At 41.9% G+C, this 19,672-nt stretch overlaps 1 protein-coding gene across 2 annotated transcripts in view; it reads left to right on the forward strand.

Annotated features, from left to right (window-relative positions):
• Positions 1-17,349, forward strand: part of LOC117500235 (zinc finger E-box-binding homeobox 1-like) — a 60,046-nt gene extending 42,697 nt beyond the window's left edge. The window contains exons 3-8 of one of the 2 annotated variants that reach the window (XM_034153034.1): positions 6,276-6,455; positions 7,672-7,874; positions 9,798-9,924; positions 10,196-11,976; positions 12,508-12,682; positions 14,061-17,349. In XM_034153034.1, the coding sequence (XP_034008925.1) occupies positions 6,276-6,455; positions 7,672-7,874; positions 9,798-9,924; positions 10,196-11,976; positions 12,508-12,682; positions 14,061-14,797 (3,203 nt within the window). In that variant the 3' untranslated portion in view covers positions 14,798-17,349. The remainder of the gene's footprint in view (positions 1-6,275; positions 6,456-7,671; positions 7,875-9,797; positions 9,925-10,195; positions 11,977-12,507; positions 12,683-14,060) is intronic. The other variant, XM_034153035.1, reaches the window with a different exon arrangement.
• Positions 17,350-19,672: the final 2,323 nt, after the last annotated feature.

Consider the following 19,672-nt stretch of genomic DNA (forward strand, 5'->3'; position numbering starts at 1 on the left):
CCTGTGGAAACACCCTGACGTCACACTCATAGCCACTTTTATACATGGAGAATGGAGAAAGGAGGGAGAAATACAGGGAGCAGTGAGAAACATGTTTTAAGTCTGTGTTTTGTCGTTTGAGACAGTTTGAGAAAAGCTCTTTCAAACTCTAAACCTCAAGATAACCAAAGAGTAAGACAGTTAGCAGGATCAGCACTTGCAAACACACTTTCCAAAACATGACTCACCTCAGCATGCGAGCCAAACAACACCACCAGATTTAATAGGCAGAAGCCGAACCAGCAGGGTCTGATTGGCTTGTGTTTACGCCGCTTCTCAATGGCCTTTTAATCCTCGATTCCCCGCAAACAGCTCAGCCTACGCTATAGCATCTGCCTTCATCTCAACAGCAGTCAGTTACAGCCAAGCAGGAAATACTAAAACCATGGAGACGGCGAGAATGTGACACTGAGAGATATTTCTCTCAAGTCTGGTTTCATTGTTTCTGGATAAAGCCTTACATGGTGTGAGCAGAGCTCTCTTTCACTGTCTCCCTCTCTTTGCTCTCTCCTTTCATCTCTTTGTATTCTTCTCGCGTTGCCTTTGTTTCCTTGTTTTCCTCTCTTCTTCTCCTTGTTTTCTTCCCTGCTCAGAATCCAACTACAGATTTGGTCTGGAAGCCTCTCCTCAGTGTTTTGAAGGTGGTGCTCCGACTTTGGGTATTATTAGCCCTTAATTATGCACAGAGGGTTTGCTGAGCTTGTTGTTGTTCGGTAACATGAGCATCGCTGGTTTGACTTTTTTAGACAAACTGACTTCTCTAACTTTTTAGGCCTTATCCTCTCTTTGCTCAGTCTAGCATGTATACAGTGCATTCAGCTGTTCAATGACATCAGTCAATGCCCTTTATTACTGGCAGACTGTAGCTGATAAGTAACACAAAATGACAGATAACACACCCCCCTGAAACGCCTCCATTGGACTCCTTTGTTAACTTCCAGTACAAAGTGACATCACTGTGTAACACTCGCGCTTCTATTGGCTAGCGCTCCAACACATTGTACGTGATAGGCTAAGGGGCGGGACATCTCTAAGCAGTTGACCAATCACAACAGAGCCGGCCAGCTAACCAATCAGAGCAGACTGGACTCTGGTTTCAGACAGAGGGTGAAAAGAGGTGCTGCAGCACAGGCAGTATGAGAAACATTAAGAGCTTTTTGAACATTAAAGCATGGAGACATGTCACAGGAGAGGCACTGAATACTGATATGAACCTGGAAATGAGCAGAATAGGACCCCTTTAAACAGATTAACCAATATGAAACTCTGGTGATGAGTGAGGTACAAATCGTGTGGTTAAAATATAAGGGAAATTACATTCAAAAGTCATGAAAGCAATGCCTTCCACGTACTTCACCATGAGATAACCAGATGTATGTGTATGTTTTGAAAAGACTAAAAAACTAGCTGGTCCTTTTGGTTTTTGTCAACAAAGATCTCTTTATTTTTTATAGTACATTGTTTATGATTTTCTATGCTGAATGACAAATTCCAACATAACATATATTACATCATTAGTATACGGAAGATTTAAAGTAGTGCCAGTAATAGCATGGTATTGTTGCTATCAGCTCTTTTGGTGCTAAATGGTGAGGCTTGAGAAGAATGTGCAGTGTTGAGCAGAAATCAGTGCCTTCACCGTCTGAAAGCAGTGTTTCTCAACCCTTGACCCTCACTATCAGCTGCCTCTCACAGGGAAGTACATGCTCTGCACAGACCAACACTTTCTGCTCAGAAAATGAAGGTATGTAGTTCTGGAAATTCAGGGAATCTGATCAGTTTTTGAGTCATTGAGTGTATCAGTGATGGCATATGTGCATTTACTCAAGTACTGTAGTATTATTTTGACATATTTGTCCTTTACTTGAGTTTTTCCATTTCATACTTCTACTTAAATACTCAGAGGAACATATTGTACGTGTTCCTCCCCTTTATTTATCTAACACTCATAGTTAGTAGTTACCTTTGAATATAAAATACATGATATAATTATCTCATACGATGCAATTTGGTACTACCAATAAACCCTGCATTTTGCAAATGTGCTCCACATTGACAAACTACACATTAAATATACTCTTAAATGTGATAAAAAAAAACAAGGTAATATAACCATCTACAATAATACAATGCTGTTAAAGAGACATTTGCTTACATGGTACTTTTACTTTTGTACATTTAACGGATAAATGTCCTGTACTTTATATTATTCTGAAACGGGCCATTTTGTAGAACTTTTTCTACATTTCGATGCTAACACTTTGTTACTTAAGTAAACATTTGAAGTCAGGATTTTAAGACCATGCATGTTATTTTACTTGAGGAAAGGATCTGAGCACTTCTTCCACCTCTGACCTGGCTTGAGTCATGCATTATGGCAGTACCTGTTGTTTTACAGCTGCAACTGCAGTACAACCAGTCGGCTTCTCTAGAAAACATTAACAGGCCAGGGAGGAGTAATGTCTTCAGTGTGTTTGTGAGCGAGCGAGATACTGCAGCGTTGAAGGAAAAAGTCATGAAATGCTGCTGTGGAGCCACGTCGGGAACCCTTTAAAGTCTTCGCCGGACATGTTTTGGATTTTCTCAACTTTCACTCCTTTCTTTCCTCTGGTGAGAGATTAGTGTTCGCTGCTCCCCCTGCAGTCTGGGCCGCACTGCAGCTCCAATCCATCCCGCCTTATAAATTCACCACGGACTCACAGTGACAGGTTCTGGCAAGGTATAAGAGTGCAGTGCTCTCTCTGTGTGTGTGTGTGTGTGTGTGTGTGTGTGTGTGTGTGTGTGTGTGTGTGTGTGTGTGTGTGTGTGTGTGTGTGTGTGTGTGTGTGTGTGTGTGTGTGTGTGTGTGTGTGTGTGTGTGTGTGTGTGTGTGTGTGTGTGTGTGTGTGTGTGTGTGTGTGTGTGTGTGTGTGTGTGTGTGTGTGTGTGTGTGTGTGTGTGTGTGTGTGGGTGTGAGCCTTTCCGTGTACATGTGTCCCATTGAGTGTGTATGTGAGTGAGTGCACCACATGATTTCCTGTTTTCATTCCAGTCTGATATCCCACATGTGTGTCCTGGACGTCATTACTGCGCAGCTTTTTGTGAGGCATTAAGTGTAATTGTAGAGTGTGGTGGGAAAATATGCAAAAGGGTGTATCAGAGTGAGGAGGGGGGGGGGGGGGGGGTGATGGAGGGAAATGAAGCAAGTAAAGGAGGGAGGTGAGGGGCAAAAACTAAGGAAAGGCAATGGAAGGGATTTAAATGAAGGTGCACAGACAAATGAAGAAGAGAAAAGTAGGAAAGAGGGAGAAGTTTGCAAGATGGAGGACAAAAACATAAAGGGGAGGAGTCAGGTAACAAGATCCATAGCAAACACAAACCTTTTTCTAATTGTCGGTCCATACTAATGTACTCGAGTTGTTTTTTGTAAAGATATCTGTCCAAATGAAATGCCTTAACAATTGGAAATGAGCTAAATGTCTTGTTTTTTACCCTATTTTTGATGGCAAACAACACAACGATTTATCACAGCTCAGACATACAAAGCGCAAGAAAAATAACCTCTGTTTGTGTGATAAATCATGGAGGGATTCCTCAAGGGACTGACAACGGTTCACTGTTCCAGCTTTTCAATATTAAAGATTTGCTTTTTTTGTTTTGTGAGATTGTAAACTAAATATCAGTGGACTGTTTTTCAGACAATGAACAGCTCTGTGAAGTCGTCATTTGGTCTTCACGATATTATTATTGGTCTTTAGGAAAGGCATTTATAATTAAACAAGTGGTTATAAGAGGAAGGGGGATGAGTAAGGAGAAAGAAGCATGGTGACAGTTAGATGAGTCTCTGAGGGGGGGGGGGGGGAGAGATTTGGAAAGCTTTTGGATGAGATCATGGGAAGTTTTGTGTCTTTAAAATAAAGCTTTACAAGGTTCGCCCCGATCCCGCCTCTCCTTCACACACACACACACACACACACACACACACACACACACACACACACACACACACACACACACACACACACACACACACACACACACACACACCACACACACACACACAGCTGCACCTGTCCCTGACTAGGCTCAGCAGGAAGAGGCCTTTGCCTGCATTTAAATTGCTTGTTCTCCATGGCAACGCTGGTCGATGTTTAACCTCACTTCTTGTGCTTATTCATGTTTTCACACCCAGGAAGTGAAGAAACGTCTCTACTAACTGCTGTTAAATATCATTAGCTAAAACAACAAGGCAACAGACGCCATCGACTACAAGTGGTGACGTTCTGATCCGACTGTAGGAGCTTTAGACTCGTAACTAAAACTCCTCATGTGACACGCTATACTGTGTGGATAAGATACCGTTAGTTTTGTTGCTTTAATGAAGAGTCTCAATTCCAGTTGCAGCATAATACAATCCATTTGTTGTGTTCGTGTGCCTCGTAAAAGTAGTGTGAGTCCATATATTCTTGCAGTACTTACAAACCATATGCCTTACCGGGGTTAAACACACTCAATCATGTGACATGACACAGCTTAAATATCTGTTCCTAGGTAACAGGACAGCGCCACCCTATGGCACACAGAGCAAATAACACACAATTGGCACGGCTTAAACCCAAACATGACAAACCTGGCTCTTACACCAACAATTAATGAATACTTATACGGTACATTCAGAACAAGGTGCTGTGCATATACAAAGCAAACATAACAATTGTAAGACGTCAAACTAAAAGTATATCAAATCAAAATCAAATCAAGTTTTATTTATATAGCACATTTTTAAACGATTTTTGGTCGAGCCAAAGTGCTGTACATATAATACAAATACCCTACAGTAAAGACACTTTACAGTAAATACAACAGCACAGTTTGTTCAGAATATCAGTATGAGAAAACGACACCCTCTGTCCTTAGACCCTCACATCGTACAAGGAAAAAAAAAAAAAACTTCCAGAGAAAAACCCGTATAATTGGAGGTATCGACTTTCCAAATGTACACGGTATGGATTAACTATTCCTCCTATTTCTTATCTTTCTGAAATGCTATTTGGAAAGAAAACAAAATAACTTCTAAGGTCTAGCTTTCTGCACATAACAGCTTCTACTTGAACAGAAGTTTGGGTGTTTTTCCTTTAACCTAAGTCATATTGCACTCAAAAGGGTCAGAGGAGCAAGCTGTGATTTAAGTAGTTTATTTCTTGTGTGATTTTTGGTTTTGTACAGAAACGGGATCAAGAGGAGACGTGAGCTCTGAGTCATTGGAGTGGTTTAAAGTCCAGCTCCTTTCAGCTTTCTCTCAGCGTTCCTCCTTCACAGGTGTTGGCCTCTGTTGGAGGTGTGAAGAGTTTTAAACATTTGGCCAATATCTAGCTATCAAAAGTTGTTAGTGATTCATCTCTTTTTATTCCATCCTGTTCACGTCAGACATTTTTCAGAAAATAGGGAGACACCAGGAATATTGAATAGGTCCTTCAGAGCCATTTGGTTCATTGTGAAATAAACAGGTGAGGCGTGTGGCGCAGTGGATAGAGCCTTGGTGTTGGGATCAGGGGGTCACAGGTTCAAACCCCACTGCAGTCAGCATGTCGTTGTGTCCCTGAGACACTTCACCCCAAATTGCTCCTGTGGGGATTGCCCACAGTACTGAGTAAGTAAGTCGCTTTGGATAAAAGCATCTAACAAGTAACATGTAAAGTCAAAGTCAGCTTTATTGTCAATAATTCTACATGTTGTACATCCAGAAATATCGAAATATCGTTTCCCGCAGTCCTACAGTGTGACATATATACAAAAAACAAAAAGGGCCTAGATAAACATGGTATACATTAAACAAAACAAAGGGCCTAGATAACCGGGGTATACAGTTTAAAATGTTAATAATATAGTTTAAGTGTTCAAAAGTAGTTTCAGTGCAGTAGCATGGGAGATGGGCAGAAAAGTGAGTTATGAGTTATGAGTTACTAATGTAATATAAACAAAAGTGTTCTCAACTTTTGGGGGAAAGGTGTGTTCTCCAGGCATTGCTTTTGTAAAGAGTTTAAGAGAGGGTTTAAGAGACCCCAAGGCGCTCTCTAGTGGTTCTCCTGCAAAACAACATCACATTCAGCGGCTGATTCAGTCATCACTACAGAGGCCGTTTTGTAAATATCTACAGTACCAGATGGAGACTTTTTGTCACCGGTCAAGAAGTCCTTCACCCTGCTCCGCTGCATAAATCCACTCCTCAAACCTTGTTTTTATGTGTGTGTTTTTAGTGAAGGAGGAGTATGTGTCCGAAGAGGAGGAGGAGGAGGACGAGGAGGAGGAGGAGGAGGACGCTGAGAAGGACTCTCTAGTGGATGATATCCTCCAGCAGGGAGACACCCCCGTCATCTTTCCTGAAGCCCCCGAGGATGAGCAGAGCCCGGCAGAGACAGGAGGCGCTGATGAAAACGGTAACATTTAAATAACACATCTCTGCTTACTCACTCAACTTCAAAGATCAGCTCCTGCGCTCCACCACTAGTAGCTAATGCTACATTAGCAGCTTTTAAAGCCAAGTTTAAAGCGACTAACGTTAGAGAATATCAAGACATAACATGAGGACACACAACTTGCCAATCTCAACCTAAAATAGCTCCAGACTGTCAATAAATCATTCAATCAAATTGTATTTATATAGTTTAATATCACGAATTACACATTTGTCTCAGGGGGCTTTTCACTCTGTACAGAATACGACACCCCCTTTCCTTAGACCCTTGCATCATACAAGGAAAAACCCTCAAAGAAACCCCACGTTTAACGGGTAAAAAATGGTAGAAACCTCGAGAGAGAAACAGAGGAGGGATCCCTCTCCCTATAAATTCAAAAGATAATACATTTACAACATAGACAGTCCAAATGTTAGAAAAGATAATGTGTCCGCATTTAAAAGCAAATGAAGATGCATCCTGTCAACAATCTTCCGGGTGCAGCCAAAAGTAGTTAGGTGGACATCAGGCAGGACCACAGCAACAAGCACAGCCACGACTCATGATCATGACTCTAACCTTTAATGCTGACAACCTGCCAGGTGAGAGATGCTCAAACTACATGTACGCCGTCTGTTTCAAAAGGAACAGAAAAGTGGGACACAGCCACCCCTTAGAAACTGTTGGAAAAATAATGAATGTAGTCTTCCAATATCAGAGTACACATAATAACAAAGGCCCTACGTAGCTGTGTACATGACAGGATGTATGATTACCTAGAAGAGCATCAGGACTGTTTTAGGCATATGATAGCTGTGTGATTAACATGATGATTCAGCCTCTATGGAGATAGACATGTGACAAGCATGCTCATTTCTGACGTGGAGCTAATCTGAACTAAACATTGAATACTGCTTTGAACCGGTATTCCTCCATCTTGTGACTGTGTAACTCCCTCTCTTGTATATCAGCATGTGAAGGACACTGTTCTGGAACTAGTTGTACCAAATGCTCTGTATGTGATGACTACTTCCATTCTTGAGAGGATAATAAATACATGGATCCTGATATTGAAGCTCAAGCCGGTGACGAGTGATATTTTCAAAGAAACTATCTAAAAAAACACTTTTGATGAAGCAAAGTGTAAGTCAGATGATTGATGGCAGAATGTAACCTCTCCTTGTTGTCTCCCTCCCAGGCACCCCAGACTCCTTCTCCCAGTTGCACACTTGCCCCTACTGCTCACGGGGCTACAAGCGCAACGCCTCGCTGAAGGAGCACATCAAGTATCGCCACGAGACCAGCGAGGACAACTACAGCTGCTCGCACTGCAGCTACACCTTCACCTACCGCTCACAGCTGGAGAGGCACATGATCCACCACCGGGGCCCCAAGGATCAGGTAACATCAGAGAATTTTACTATATTTTTAAATATTATTATTATTATTAATGTTATTTTTTATGTATGCACCATGACATCAAGTCAAATTCCTCGTACGTGTAAACCTACCTGGTAATACACCTGTTTCTGATTCTGATAAACTGTGGGCTGTTGTAGGATGAGACAAACACAGGGTCAAATAATCCATAATAAAGCAGTGACCATTAACCTGTTTCACGGAGTCTCAAATGTAAAGAGAGTCTGGTTTTTAAGGCTGGAAAAATCGTACTATATAAGGTTTATTTGGTAGCACTTTACAATTGATTGATTGATTGATACATTTATTTCGAACAAGTAAAATAAATAATTACAAAACAAAACAAATGTTGCAGTGCATAGTCATGTAAGAGAAATCAAAACAAAAAAATGACATTTACAACAACAACAACAACAGCATTAGCAACATAAACAGTGCCACATCTAGTGTTCGAAAAGGAGTGAGAAGAAGTATAATTTATTTAATCTCACCCCCTTGTCCCTAAATGATTTATTTATAATCTATAATCTGCAATAATTATCATTATTATGCATTATTATTGTTATTATTATTATTATTAATCTGCTTTATAATAAGACTACCCTTATAAAGGATTCATAAATGTTTATAATTAGGTTATTAATTAGGTTGTAAACACTTTATTAATCATTAAGAACCATTTATAAACCAGTTCTAACATAGTTTTCATACATCAACACAGGCTCACTATTTGGCAAGATGACTAAGCCTTATATTGGCTACCTAGCTTACTTCGTCTTCTTCATCAGCCAGCATCCTTGGTATCTGTTGTTCACTGAGTTGATTCCCCCCCCCTTCCATCTTGATGTTTCTTGGCATCTCTTTATGACCATTTATTTACGAGTTACTAACATGTATAGTTGCCAAAAGGGAGCCTTATTGTAAAGTGTAAAACACATGAATGAGTTACTACCATTTCTAATAAGGCTTAGCAGTACTGATACATGTGGGCTCACTATTTGGCAAGCAACCGGTCACAGTTGCCCTGTTTATCTCATGTCTTATAAAAGCTTATTAATGATTTATAAAGTGTTCACAACCTCATTAATAAATGAATGACAAACTATTCGTAAACCCTTTATAAGGGTAGTCTTATTGTAAAGTGGTACCGTTTATTTTTCTCTGGAAATCTTATATTATGGATTGTTTATTTGTTTTTACTATTATATATCTGCTTTACTTGGACCTTATACTTTGAATTTCCTATTCATTACTATTAGCTGCGTTTAAAGGGAGATTTGGTTTTGTAACTGCTGGTCACCTGACAAAATAATCTACGTTAATATTATTATTTGGAGTATTGGTATTAACATTAAAGTACAGCTTCTCCATCTGCAAGTACAGTCAAAAACTAAAATGTCAAATAGAGGGTTTGTGCAAGCAGTGTACCGCCAGCATTTCACTGCTCTATATGAATATTCAATACAAATATGAATTAAAAAACAAACAAAAGCAATGTCAAAGATAATCAATGTTCCTTTTAAACAGTTCAAATGAATACAATCTAAATATTAGGTGTTTTTTAAAAGGTCAAAGCTTTTACCACTCTCTTACATTAGATTCTTTACCCTCATGAATGCTCTTGCTAACAATAGAACAATTAAGACTCTTTCTATGTTACGGACACATCTGGTCACATATAACTTCTTTACTGCTTTTTATATATATATGTGTGTATACATCCTTATAGTGTGCATAGTGTGAAGACATCAGTTTGTTTATATCCGTCACATGTTTATATTTATATCCTACTTAAATATCGCTGCTTGTTTTGCACTTCTGGTTAGATGCTAACTGCATTTCGTTGTCATGGTACTTAGTACTCTGTGCAACGACAATAAAGTTGAATTGAATCTAATATTACAGCGCCACGTTTCCCAGTCGACAGGTGGATCAGGAGGAACAGGTGGAACCCGCAAGTTCAAGTGTACCGAATGTTCCAAGGCCTTCAAGTACAAGCACCACCTGAAGGAGCACCTGCGCATTCACAGCGGTGAGCTGCCACTCTCTCTACTTCACTTAAACGTCACCTATTGTGCAAAATCCACTTTTTCATGTCTTTTATACATAAACATGTCCCCCAATATGTGTTATGAGATTGGGAAAGTTTCAGGAAAGAAGACCCCCTCTCTTTTTGTCCTGATCCATCTATATAAAAATATCTGAAAATGAGCTGATCAGATTTGGCCACTTTGTGAGTCAAACACATTTTAGTTTTGATTGAGCACATTTTTTTAAATGAAAATTCTCTGTCTGCCTGTTAGGTGAGAAACCTTATGAATGCTCCAACTGCAAGAAGCGATTCTCCCACTCAGGCTCCTACAGCTCCCACATCAGCAGTAAGAAGTGTGTAGGTGCACCACCCCCCAATGGCGTCGCTCGGACCTCGATCAAATCCCCCCCACCCACCACCCAGACAACACCCGTCGTAATTGCTCCAGCGCGCAACATTCTTAAAGAGAAGACTGAAAGCAAACCCCTCCAGGAGCAGCTGCCCATCACCCAGATCAAATCTGAACCTGTGGAGTACGAGTGCAAGCCTGTGACGGCGGCAACGGCAACTTCAGCCGCTGCCAACGGGGGGACGGAGCAGCCGGCTCCAATCACTACCCTGCCCCCGGGGGTGTCTATGGTCGTACCCACAGTCGGCCTCATGTCGCCCATCAGCATCAATCTGAACGACTTGCAGAATGTGCTCAAAGTGGCGATGGACGGGAACGTGCTCAGGCAGGTGCTGGGGACAGCTAACGGGCTGGTGACGCAGGGGAAGCATGGCATTGTACTCCAGCAGCCCCAGCATCAGATCATCAGTCTGCCGGCCTTTGTGGATCATGACGGCACCACGAAGATCATCATCAACTACAGCATCAGCCCTGCAGCCGCCACCACTGCCACTACCCAGCCTGCATCGCTTTTTGCCAAAACCAATCCTGCTCTCCTTCCCACTATCATCACTGCTGCAGCCCCCACCCCCACCAGGACAGATAGGCCTTCAACCCCAGAGGTGACCGACCTCTCCATTGTGAAGAGAGAGCCGGAATCAGTGGCCATCACAGACATGGAGACAGAGGCAGTCAAACAGACAGAAATTACATCAGCGATCCGATCAAATCAAAGGCCAAAAGTCAGCAGCATCAGTACATGTTTACTCTGCGATGACTGTCCCGACAACCTGGAGGCGTTACACCTCCTCCAGCACCGTAAAGCAGCCAATGGGGAGGCTGTTGACTCGGCTGCTTTGGACCCCTCGTTCGCTGCTCTGCTGAGCGAGGCGGGGGTCACGCTTGAGGAGCCGCCTGTGGACGATCTCCTCACACTCCTCAAGACGTACTTCGCCTCCGATGCCAACCCCAGCGACAAGGAGCTGACCAAGATCTCAGAGTCTGTCCGTATTCCCGTGGATGTGGTCAGAAAGTGGTTTGCTAAGATGAACTTTGGGAAAAATGCGGGCAAATATGGAAATAAAACCACAGCCGTTTCGACAAAGACTCAAACCATGAATTCGATCTCAGAGGATGCCTTGAATCAGAATGGAGAGGCAGAGAACGACAGCTCCAAAGAAACATCCAACCAAGCCTCATCACAATCTGGCAACTCTTCTCCATCAGACTCTTCACCACTAAGCCTCAACACCGGGGACCTCGTCATCGTTAAGAGCGAGCCAGAAGACCCAGATGCCCCGGACTCCCAGGCCGAGCCGCTCGACCTCTCCCTCCCTAAACATATCGCCGCAGCATTAGAAACGAGCGGGACTCCTGTCAAGCTGCAGGAACATCCTCTGAACCTGACCTGCCTGAGGAAGGAGCAGCTCGAGGGGCGGACCATCTACATCACCACGCCTCAGAGCGGAGGATCTGTCAACGTCATCACTGCCGCACAGCTGCCCACATTAGTAGCCATCGCCAGTCAGGGCACGATGGGCTGTCTCAGCGCCATCAACACCACCACAAAACGCACCATCCTCATCCCACAACTCACCTACACCTACGCCACTACGGCCGGCAACGCCACTGGAGCCAAGACTGTCGTGCTCAACGGCCATAAGGTTGGTAGTGTTAAGATAAGATGAGATAAGATGGACCTTTATTAATCCCTGTGGGGAAATTCAGTAGTTTAACAGCAACAGGGTAAGAATGAAAATCAGGACAGCACAGATTCACACAGATTAATACACTTATAAAATAAGAAATTAATTATATCAAAATGAACATATTGGGTCATATATACATATTAGATATATTTACATGTATGTGTGAAAACAAACATTATTATTAACCATTATGTGTTATCTGTACCACTACCACTAATCTGACCACAGATCAGCTCTGCAAAGACAACTTAGTCGTAGAAAAGCCTTAACATTCACAGTCATGACCTACCAGAGAATCCATTTAAACATCCTGTGGGTATTGTTCACAGTATTCACTGTTACATGTCTGATATGTAATGTAAAGCGCTTTGAGCATATTATTATTATTAACTCTAAACTAATTATGGTCACTTTAACTTTATGGCCCTACACATGGCGATTGATAACGTGACCACACTGATAAATGTAATTTTCTTCCATACACAGCTGGAAAAGAAAGTGGACAGCGGGTCGGACGGCGTCTCCACAGTGGAGGAGCAGAATGACTCCGATTCACTGATGAAGAAGCGACGGCTGGAAAACGGCTTCTACCCATGCGACCTTTGCTCCAAAGTCTTCCAGAAGGGCAGCTCCCTGCTCAGGCACAAATATGAACACACAGGTATGTCTTCACATTAAAAGTTGGCTCACACATGGTCACTAAATATACTCAAATGTCAAGATTATGAGATTCCAGGTGGGACAGACAATCCAAATTAGGTAAAGTGATTTGAAACAATGGGTCAGAGAACAGGAGAGTAGCGGGGAACATCAGGCTGAAGGTATCGGAGCTGAACACGGACCAAGGAAGAAACTTCAGCTGAATCATAGCAGCTGGTAGCGGCTGGGAAGCAGACTGGAGGCGAGCAGATGCCAGGCTCTGAAACTCAAGGGGAATTGTCCGGCGTTAAGGCTGACTGCTGAAGGTCGGGAGAAGGATTGAAGCTAGCTGACATGATATACACCAGCGGTTCCCAACCTGTGGGAGGCATTGCAAGTGGGCCGCCAAATAATTTGCAAAACATTAGGATTTGTGTGGAAACATTTTCATTATAGTCCTTGACAGCGGTCTGTTCTACTGGATAAACAACGTGTCACATGTTCTGAATTGACCAATCAGTACTTTATTTAGCCTCCGTATTGTTTATGGTTGAATGCGGGGAGCGAAAAATGTTTAGATTCTTAAGTGGGCCCTGAGTTGAAAAAGGTTGGGAACCGCTGATATAGACACTGACGTACTAGTTCGACTAAGTCTAGTTTCATTTATTCGTTCTCTGTTTTCCTTTTTAGCCCAAAGATATTTCTAGTTCTCAAACCTGTGACTTTACATTTTACATCATCTCTCATTAGATGGTATACTTTTTATGGGACAGCTGGCCTGTAAATGTAGCAGCTCAGAAGGATCCTCAGTATTTATCAAGATGAGACCCTTGAGGTGAATTAACCCGATCCCTCAAGCTCCAACTCCACTCACATTGGAATGTGTTTTTTTATTAAAGTCTGTGAACAGTTATCTGTGCGCCACACTACTGTGCATAGGTGTTGGTTCAGGCATGACGTCGTCCACATAAACACAAACCACAGACAACTTCACACGCCCTGTCTTACAAACACACCTTAAGGGCATTGTTTTACTGACTGACTTACTGTGCCAGCTTTCTTTTAAAGAATGAAAAACACTCTTGTTTACCTGCATCCTGAATAACTTAACACTCCTTTGTCACCTTAGCAAAGATGGAGAATGGTTCTTTAACCAGCATGACTCTCACTATGTCAAATTGTGAATTATTACGGGCTGATTTACCATAAAGCAGTGGCTCCAAACTTTTCTGGCTTGAATGCTCTTAAAACTTGACCCCTTGTCATCTGTTGAAAATTGAGGCGGCATCTCTCCGTATATATGCCATAAATCACTTTATAGCGACTTTAATCTGACTAGTCTGTGTTATTTTGCAGACATAGGCAGTTTGAGTCTGACTTGTTTTTTCTATCATCTGCAGGAAAACGGCCCCATGAGTGCAACATCTGCGAGAAGGCCTTCAAACACAAACATCACCTGATCGAACACTCGAGGCTGCACTCCGGGGAGAAACCCTATCAGTGCGACAAGTGCGGGAAGCGCTTCTCTCACTCCGGATCGTACTCCCAGCACATGAACCACCGCTACTCCTACTGCAAGAAGGACGGTCCAGACTCCGGCTCGGGGCCACGCAGCGTTCAGTCGGAGCTCGGCAGCCCCGGCACCGCTCTGCAATCGGACAGCCGGACCACGACCCCGCCCTCCCAACTGGACTCAGACGAGAGGGAGAGCGAGGAAGAGGAGGACGACGACGATGAGGCCATCTGTATGGACGACATCCGGGTCGTGCAGGTGGATGACGGCGAGTGCGAGATCTACGAGGGTAACTTTGACGATACCGACGATGAGGAGGAGGAGGAAGAGGGAGAGGAGATTGTGGAGGGAGAGGAGATTGTGGAGGGAGACATGACAGAAGAGGAAGAGGCGGAAGGAGAGAAGACGGGCAAGGAGCTTGCGTGTGATGTGATGGAGATCGAGGTCGGGGACCATCACATGGACGACGAAGAGATGGAGGAAACAACCGAAGAAGAAAAGGAGGAAGCAGCAAGTGAGGTTTTAGAGGAAAGTGCCGACTGTGAAGCAAATACGGACAAAAGCGTCAGGGAGGGGTCAGAGAGCGCCGAACCCGCAGACGAAGTGGTGACAGACGCCAAATAAAGGAGAGAGAATTGTCTTGGGGACAAGCTCGAATGCCTCGGTTACTGAAGTCGAGTTATCTAAGACAAAACCGCAGAAAAATCCACAAAGTCACGGCGGTTGCCTGATCTAAACGGTCCACTACTGTGTACAAAAACCCAGGTGTGCCTGAACTTGAAAAAAGTAAAACAGTGACTTTTTTTTCTTTCTTTTTTCTTGTGGAAATGAAATATCAGTGTTAAAAATTGTTTATAGAAGTACAGATTTGAAACTCACCCATCAACTTGTTAGACGTGTTACTGAACATCCCAGGTTGTTTTATTGTTCGTTTGTTTTTCATTTGGTCAGTGTTACTAATCTTGTTTTTCTTTGAAAACATTTTAACCTGTAAAGATGAGAAAGATTTCTATACCTTTTTATTGCCAATGAAGTTTCCTAAAATCAGTATTTTATTGAGTTCTACGAACAAAAACCTCTGCACTACAGTATTCCTGGTTTACCTACGGATACATGCCTCATGCATTGTATGCCCTTCAGTGTTATATACGTACACTAGCTAGCGAGATGTTGTTTGTGTTAGTGTTAGTCTTTGCTAGCTAGCATTACTTTTGTTTTCAGTTTGACTGTTAGCCTTAAGGAAAACAAAGTATTATTGGGGAGGGTTGTGGGCGGGATGGGGAGTCTGGGAGGAGAAGGTGGCTTCCGTATGCCATAACCAAATGTTTCCTATCAGGGAAGGTGGAGTCACGATCTTAAAGCCAGCATCAGGCGCTCATGTTTAGCAACCCGGCGCAGCCTGAAATGGGTGGAGTCTCCAGGTGAAGATTGAAAGGCAGCCTCCACCTCGATTGGCTCAGCTGTGGTTCCAAAAACACATGCGCCCACTCTTACCGAGCTTCTCCTTATTTCTGAGTCAGTGTTTCAGTGTTACTAGCTTATATATGAAGTCATACTGTATGTGAAGGAACAGGGCTGTTCCCTGCTCCACCCCAATGCCTCCAGCCTTATGCAAGACCTGTGTGCTGTTAAAAGTGCCATTGAACAGTGTTATCATTTTCTTTCCTCACACATGTAGCCAGTATTATGTCCCTCTGTTACTTACACAAGACCCATATTGACTAATGTTTGGCGACTTGCACAGAACAGCTGATTTGTCACAATTGCTAAAATATACTTACTTGTGAAATGAATTGAAATATTTTAGGGCCTTAAGGAGAATTGTGGATGACACATGAAAGCTTGGAAACAGTATTAGGGTTTTAACTAACTTCAAGTGACATTTATATTGGATTTATTAACACTTTTCTTTTCATAAAGTTACAGAAAATAGTCAAAAGAGCCCAAGATGCAGTCTTCAGATGTCTTGTTTTTGCCGGAAAGTAATGTTAACATCTAAATATATTAACTTTACAGTTATATAAAACGACAAAAGCAGCAAATCATCACATAGGACAAGCTGGATATCAATCGATTAGTTTACTAAAATCTTTTAATATGTGGAAAGGTTTGAGAAATACAGTCCAGACTGAGCTAACCTGTGGATATAAAATACCTTGTAAATTTGATATAATCAGTTGATGTTTAAAGCTTTTTTTTAAAGAATATGTTGGACTTATGTCACAAGTCAGTTTAAATATGTTTACATAAAAATACAAAACCAGATACGTTAGTGATTAAATGAAGGATTTTTAAATTCAGCCAAACGTGTGCACTTGTATTCAGATGGTTAAAGATAAGAACGAAGAGTTGTGGCAAGCTGTCCCGCACTTCAGGTAACAAACGTTAGTGAATGTGGTCTCTGACAAAAAGTGTTTTCAGTTGCTTTTACCGAACAGTGTTTATAATATTTGTCTGTTTTAATTTCTTTGTTTTTTCATTCGTGTCCTCTGTATGTTTTTTTTCCTTTTCAACAATGGCAGTATTAGAACCCTTTTCACAGATAAAAAAAAAATGTACCCGTTTAGTTTTTAGAAAACCTTTTTATATTTATGTGTCTTATTTTTATATTTTCTTTTATGGTTATTTATTACACATTGTAGTGTACATTACTGTAGTTTGAATTGATACAATAATATATTTTAGTATGAAAAACAATCTCAAGACAAACTAAAAAAAAAAGCCCACAATGTGGTTCTGGGAGCTGAAGTTTGTTCTAACAAAAAACAAAAAAACATGAGAAACCTTGTATCCTGTAAACATGACTTCTGTTTTAAGCTTAAGAAAAAGAAAAAAGACAGGAATGAAATGAGAAATAGAAACTGTTACATGTGCATCCGCGCTTTGCGCCGTTCTGAAGCTACTGAATTCTGAACTCTGTGATTTTAAAAGCATGAGTCGTTGCCGTTTTAATGACGGATCTTGTTATGAAGCCTCCCTTTTTATTTCGAAAGCCAAATTAAGATTGTCCCGCCACAATGTTTTTCTGTTCTGTGCCAACTTGTTCCATTGTACTGTCGAAGGCTGCATAACGTTTGTTCTCACCCTTTGTAAATCCACTGTCTTTTTTGTATTGTTTATATTTTAGTTTTGCTCCATTTTTATGACTCCCCATCACAATAAAATATAAGAAAGCATTTCCGAGTTACTTCTTTCCCTTTGTACTTGGTATTTAAAGGTCCCATGTCATGGCCATTTCCACTGATCATAATTCCATTGTTGAGGTATACTAAAATAGATTTATATTGTGCAATTTTCCAAACTCACATTGGTTTCTCATACAGCATCTCTGTATAGTATGTGTATTCACCGGTATTCACTCTCTGTCCTAAACGGCTTGTTGGAGCTCCTGCCCCCCCTCCCTGTGAGCCCAGTGTGCTCTGATTGGTCGCGACGTTGAGAGGCTCGCTGCTGCGAGGAGCAGACAGGCTTCCGTGTCGGCGATACAGCGAGAACAAGCTAAACTCATCCTGAGCACACACAAACACTCACAGCCAAAGTAAAAACAATAGGTGTGGCTTGATATTGAGTAAGAAAAAGGTTTATAACGCTGTGAGCATGGGTCTGCGGAGAGCATTTCTCCGCGATCCCAACTTAGCAGCCCGAAAAACGTTTACCCATTTAAACAGTTGTGGTAGATACCTTGTTTGTTTTAAACATCATAAATACACAAACAACAATGAATACTTACAGGTTGTGTACCCGAATCTCCCGCTGGTCCAAACAAAGTAGGAACAGCATCGTTCTTCAGTGCCCTACGCTGTACATATCCGGCATGAATCCCTGCAATGTTTGGGAAGCTTTGTTTCGTGAAAGGCTGGCAGAGGGTGTGGCCTCTGGGTATCCCCCACGAGTACCCAGGAAGAAAATGAGAAATCTCCAACGAGGCGTTTTGGGGAGGTATTTTCTGTGTTAGAGTTTTACTCCCTACAGGGTGTACTTTGAGGGTTTGTGACTTTGCAGACCGTTTACATGCATAAAAACCTTCATAACACACAAGGGGACGGGTAATAACCGGAAAAGCATGACATGGGACCTTTAAAGAGTAAGAGACTGACCCTAAGCATCCTCCTGACATTTTTAAGAAGTAAAACTGCATCAGTTGTTCATCATATTCAAATGTTCTCCTTCAGTTTTGTAAAAAATAAAACAGAAGATTTTTTTGTTAATTCAAGAATTTTTTTTATTTTTCTATATGAACCTTCAGTTTGTTCACACATCTTGCCAGTGAGATATCTGAAATGACTCATATTCAGTTATATAATAAGCATAATCACAGCATTTGATTCTGTTTGAATCTCAGCTTTAAAATAAATAAATAATGATCTCATAATTATTACATTTGTGTACGTCAGATATATAAAAGAAATGTGGTTATAGATAGTTTTACAAACATCATTCAGTCAGAATTCAATTTCTTTATTTACTTTTAGTTACAAATCACTTAGAAATCTCGTGGCCCCGTGCAGTGAAAACATTAAATAAAATCAGCAACAATCATGGACAAAATAAATGTAGTAACATTACAAAAAAAAGATTTTAATCAACTTTCCCTTAAAGTACTTATCTGATTTAGCTAAATCCTGAACAAAGAGGGTTAGTACACGTGGTGCAGATCTCCTCTGTTCTGGAGACAACAAAAGCATACCTATGTTACCCATGATGCTTTGCGTGTGCCCACCTTTGTAAGCAGGAGTTAGTTTCTCCACTCCCACCTGGAGCCTCTCTGACCTCGGGGACCCCGCACTGGACTCCTTCACCCGGCGTGAGATTCCTGTCTGCACCCGTAATCGAGACTCCACCGGATACATGACGTTAGCGCCACGTTGCTAACTGTGCAAGGTAAACAACGGCCATAACTACACCTGAAACTACCTGTGAGTCCTCCACAGCACGCGGAGCTGACGTCAACAAGCCAGCATGCTGAGAAACGCCTCCCAGCTCGTGCACTTGTGAGGTTAACTGGTCTTAATATAACGTAAAGGGCTGCTTGTGTTGATTTAACGGCATTCATTGGACTTTTTTGTTGTGATATTTAAAAACAGCATGTTCTGCAGGTCTGCTCTGTGTGTGGAGTCCCTTCCGGTTCATGCTGTTTTCTCAGGACAGGAAATGCACGCAAGTATAGTTTACAAAATAAAACGTGTAGACACTTCCGGTAGAAGCAGATTATTGTAGATTTGACAACTTGGATTATATATTAGATGGTTGTGCATGGAAAGGTGCTCAGCTCAGACTAGTGCAGGGTAACAGTTAACCAGTACTAGTTAGATACTCAGCTACTACCCAGCCTGTAAAATCCAATCCTCCTTCCCATTGTCACCACTGCTGCAGCCCATTTATTTTCACAAATCAAAATTGTGTTCAGAAGTTGATTATTGTTTATTCTATCTCACAACTTTGAGAATGTTTTTTACACGGTGATGCGTGGAAATGTGCTCAGGATAGCCAGGGTAACAG

The sequence above is a fragment of the Trematomus bernacchii genome, unplaced genomic scaffold (assembly GCF_902827165.1).
Source record: "Trematomus bernacchii unplaced genomic scaffold, fTreBer1.1, whole genome shotgun sequence".
NCBI lineage: Eukaryota > Metazoa > Chordata > Actinopteri > Perciformes > Nototheniidae > Trematomus > Trematomus bernacchii.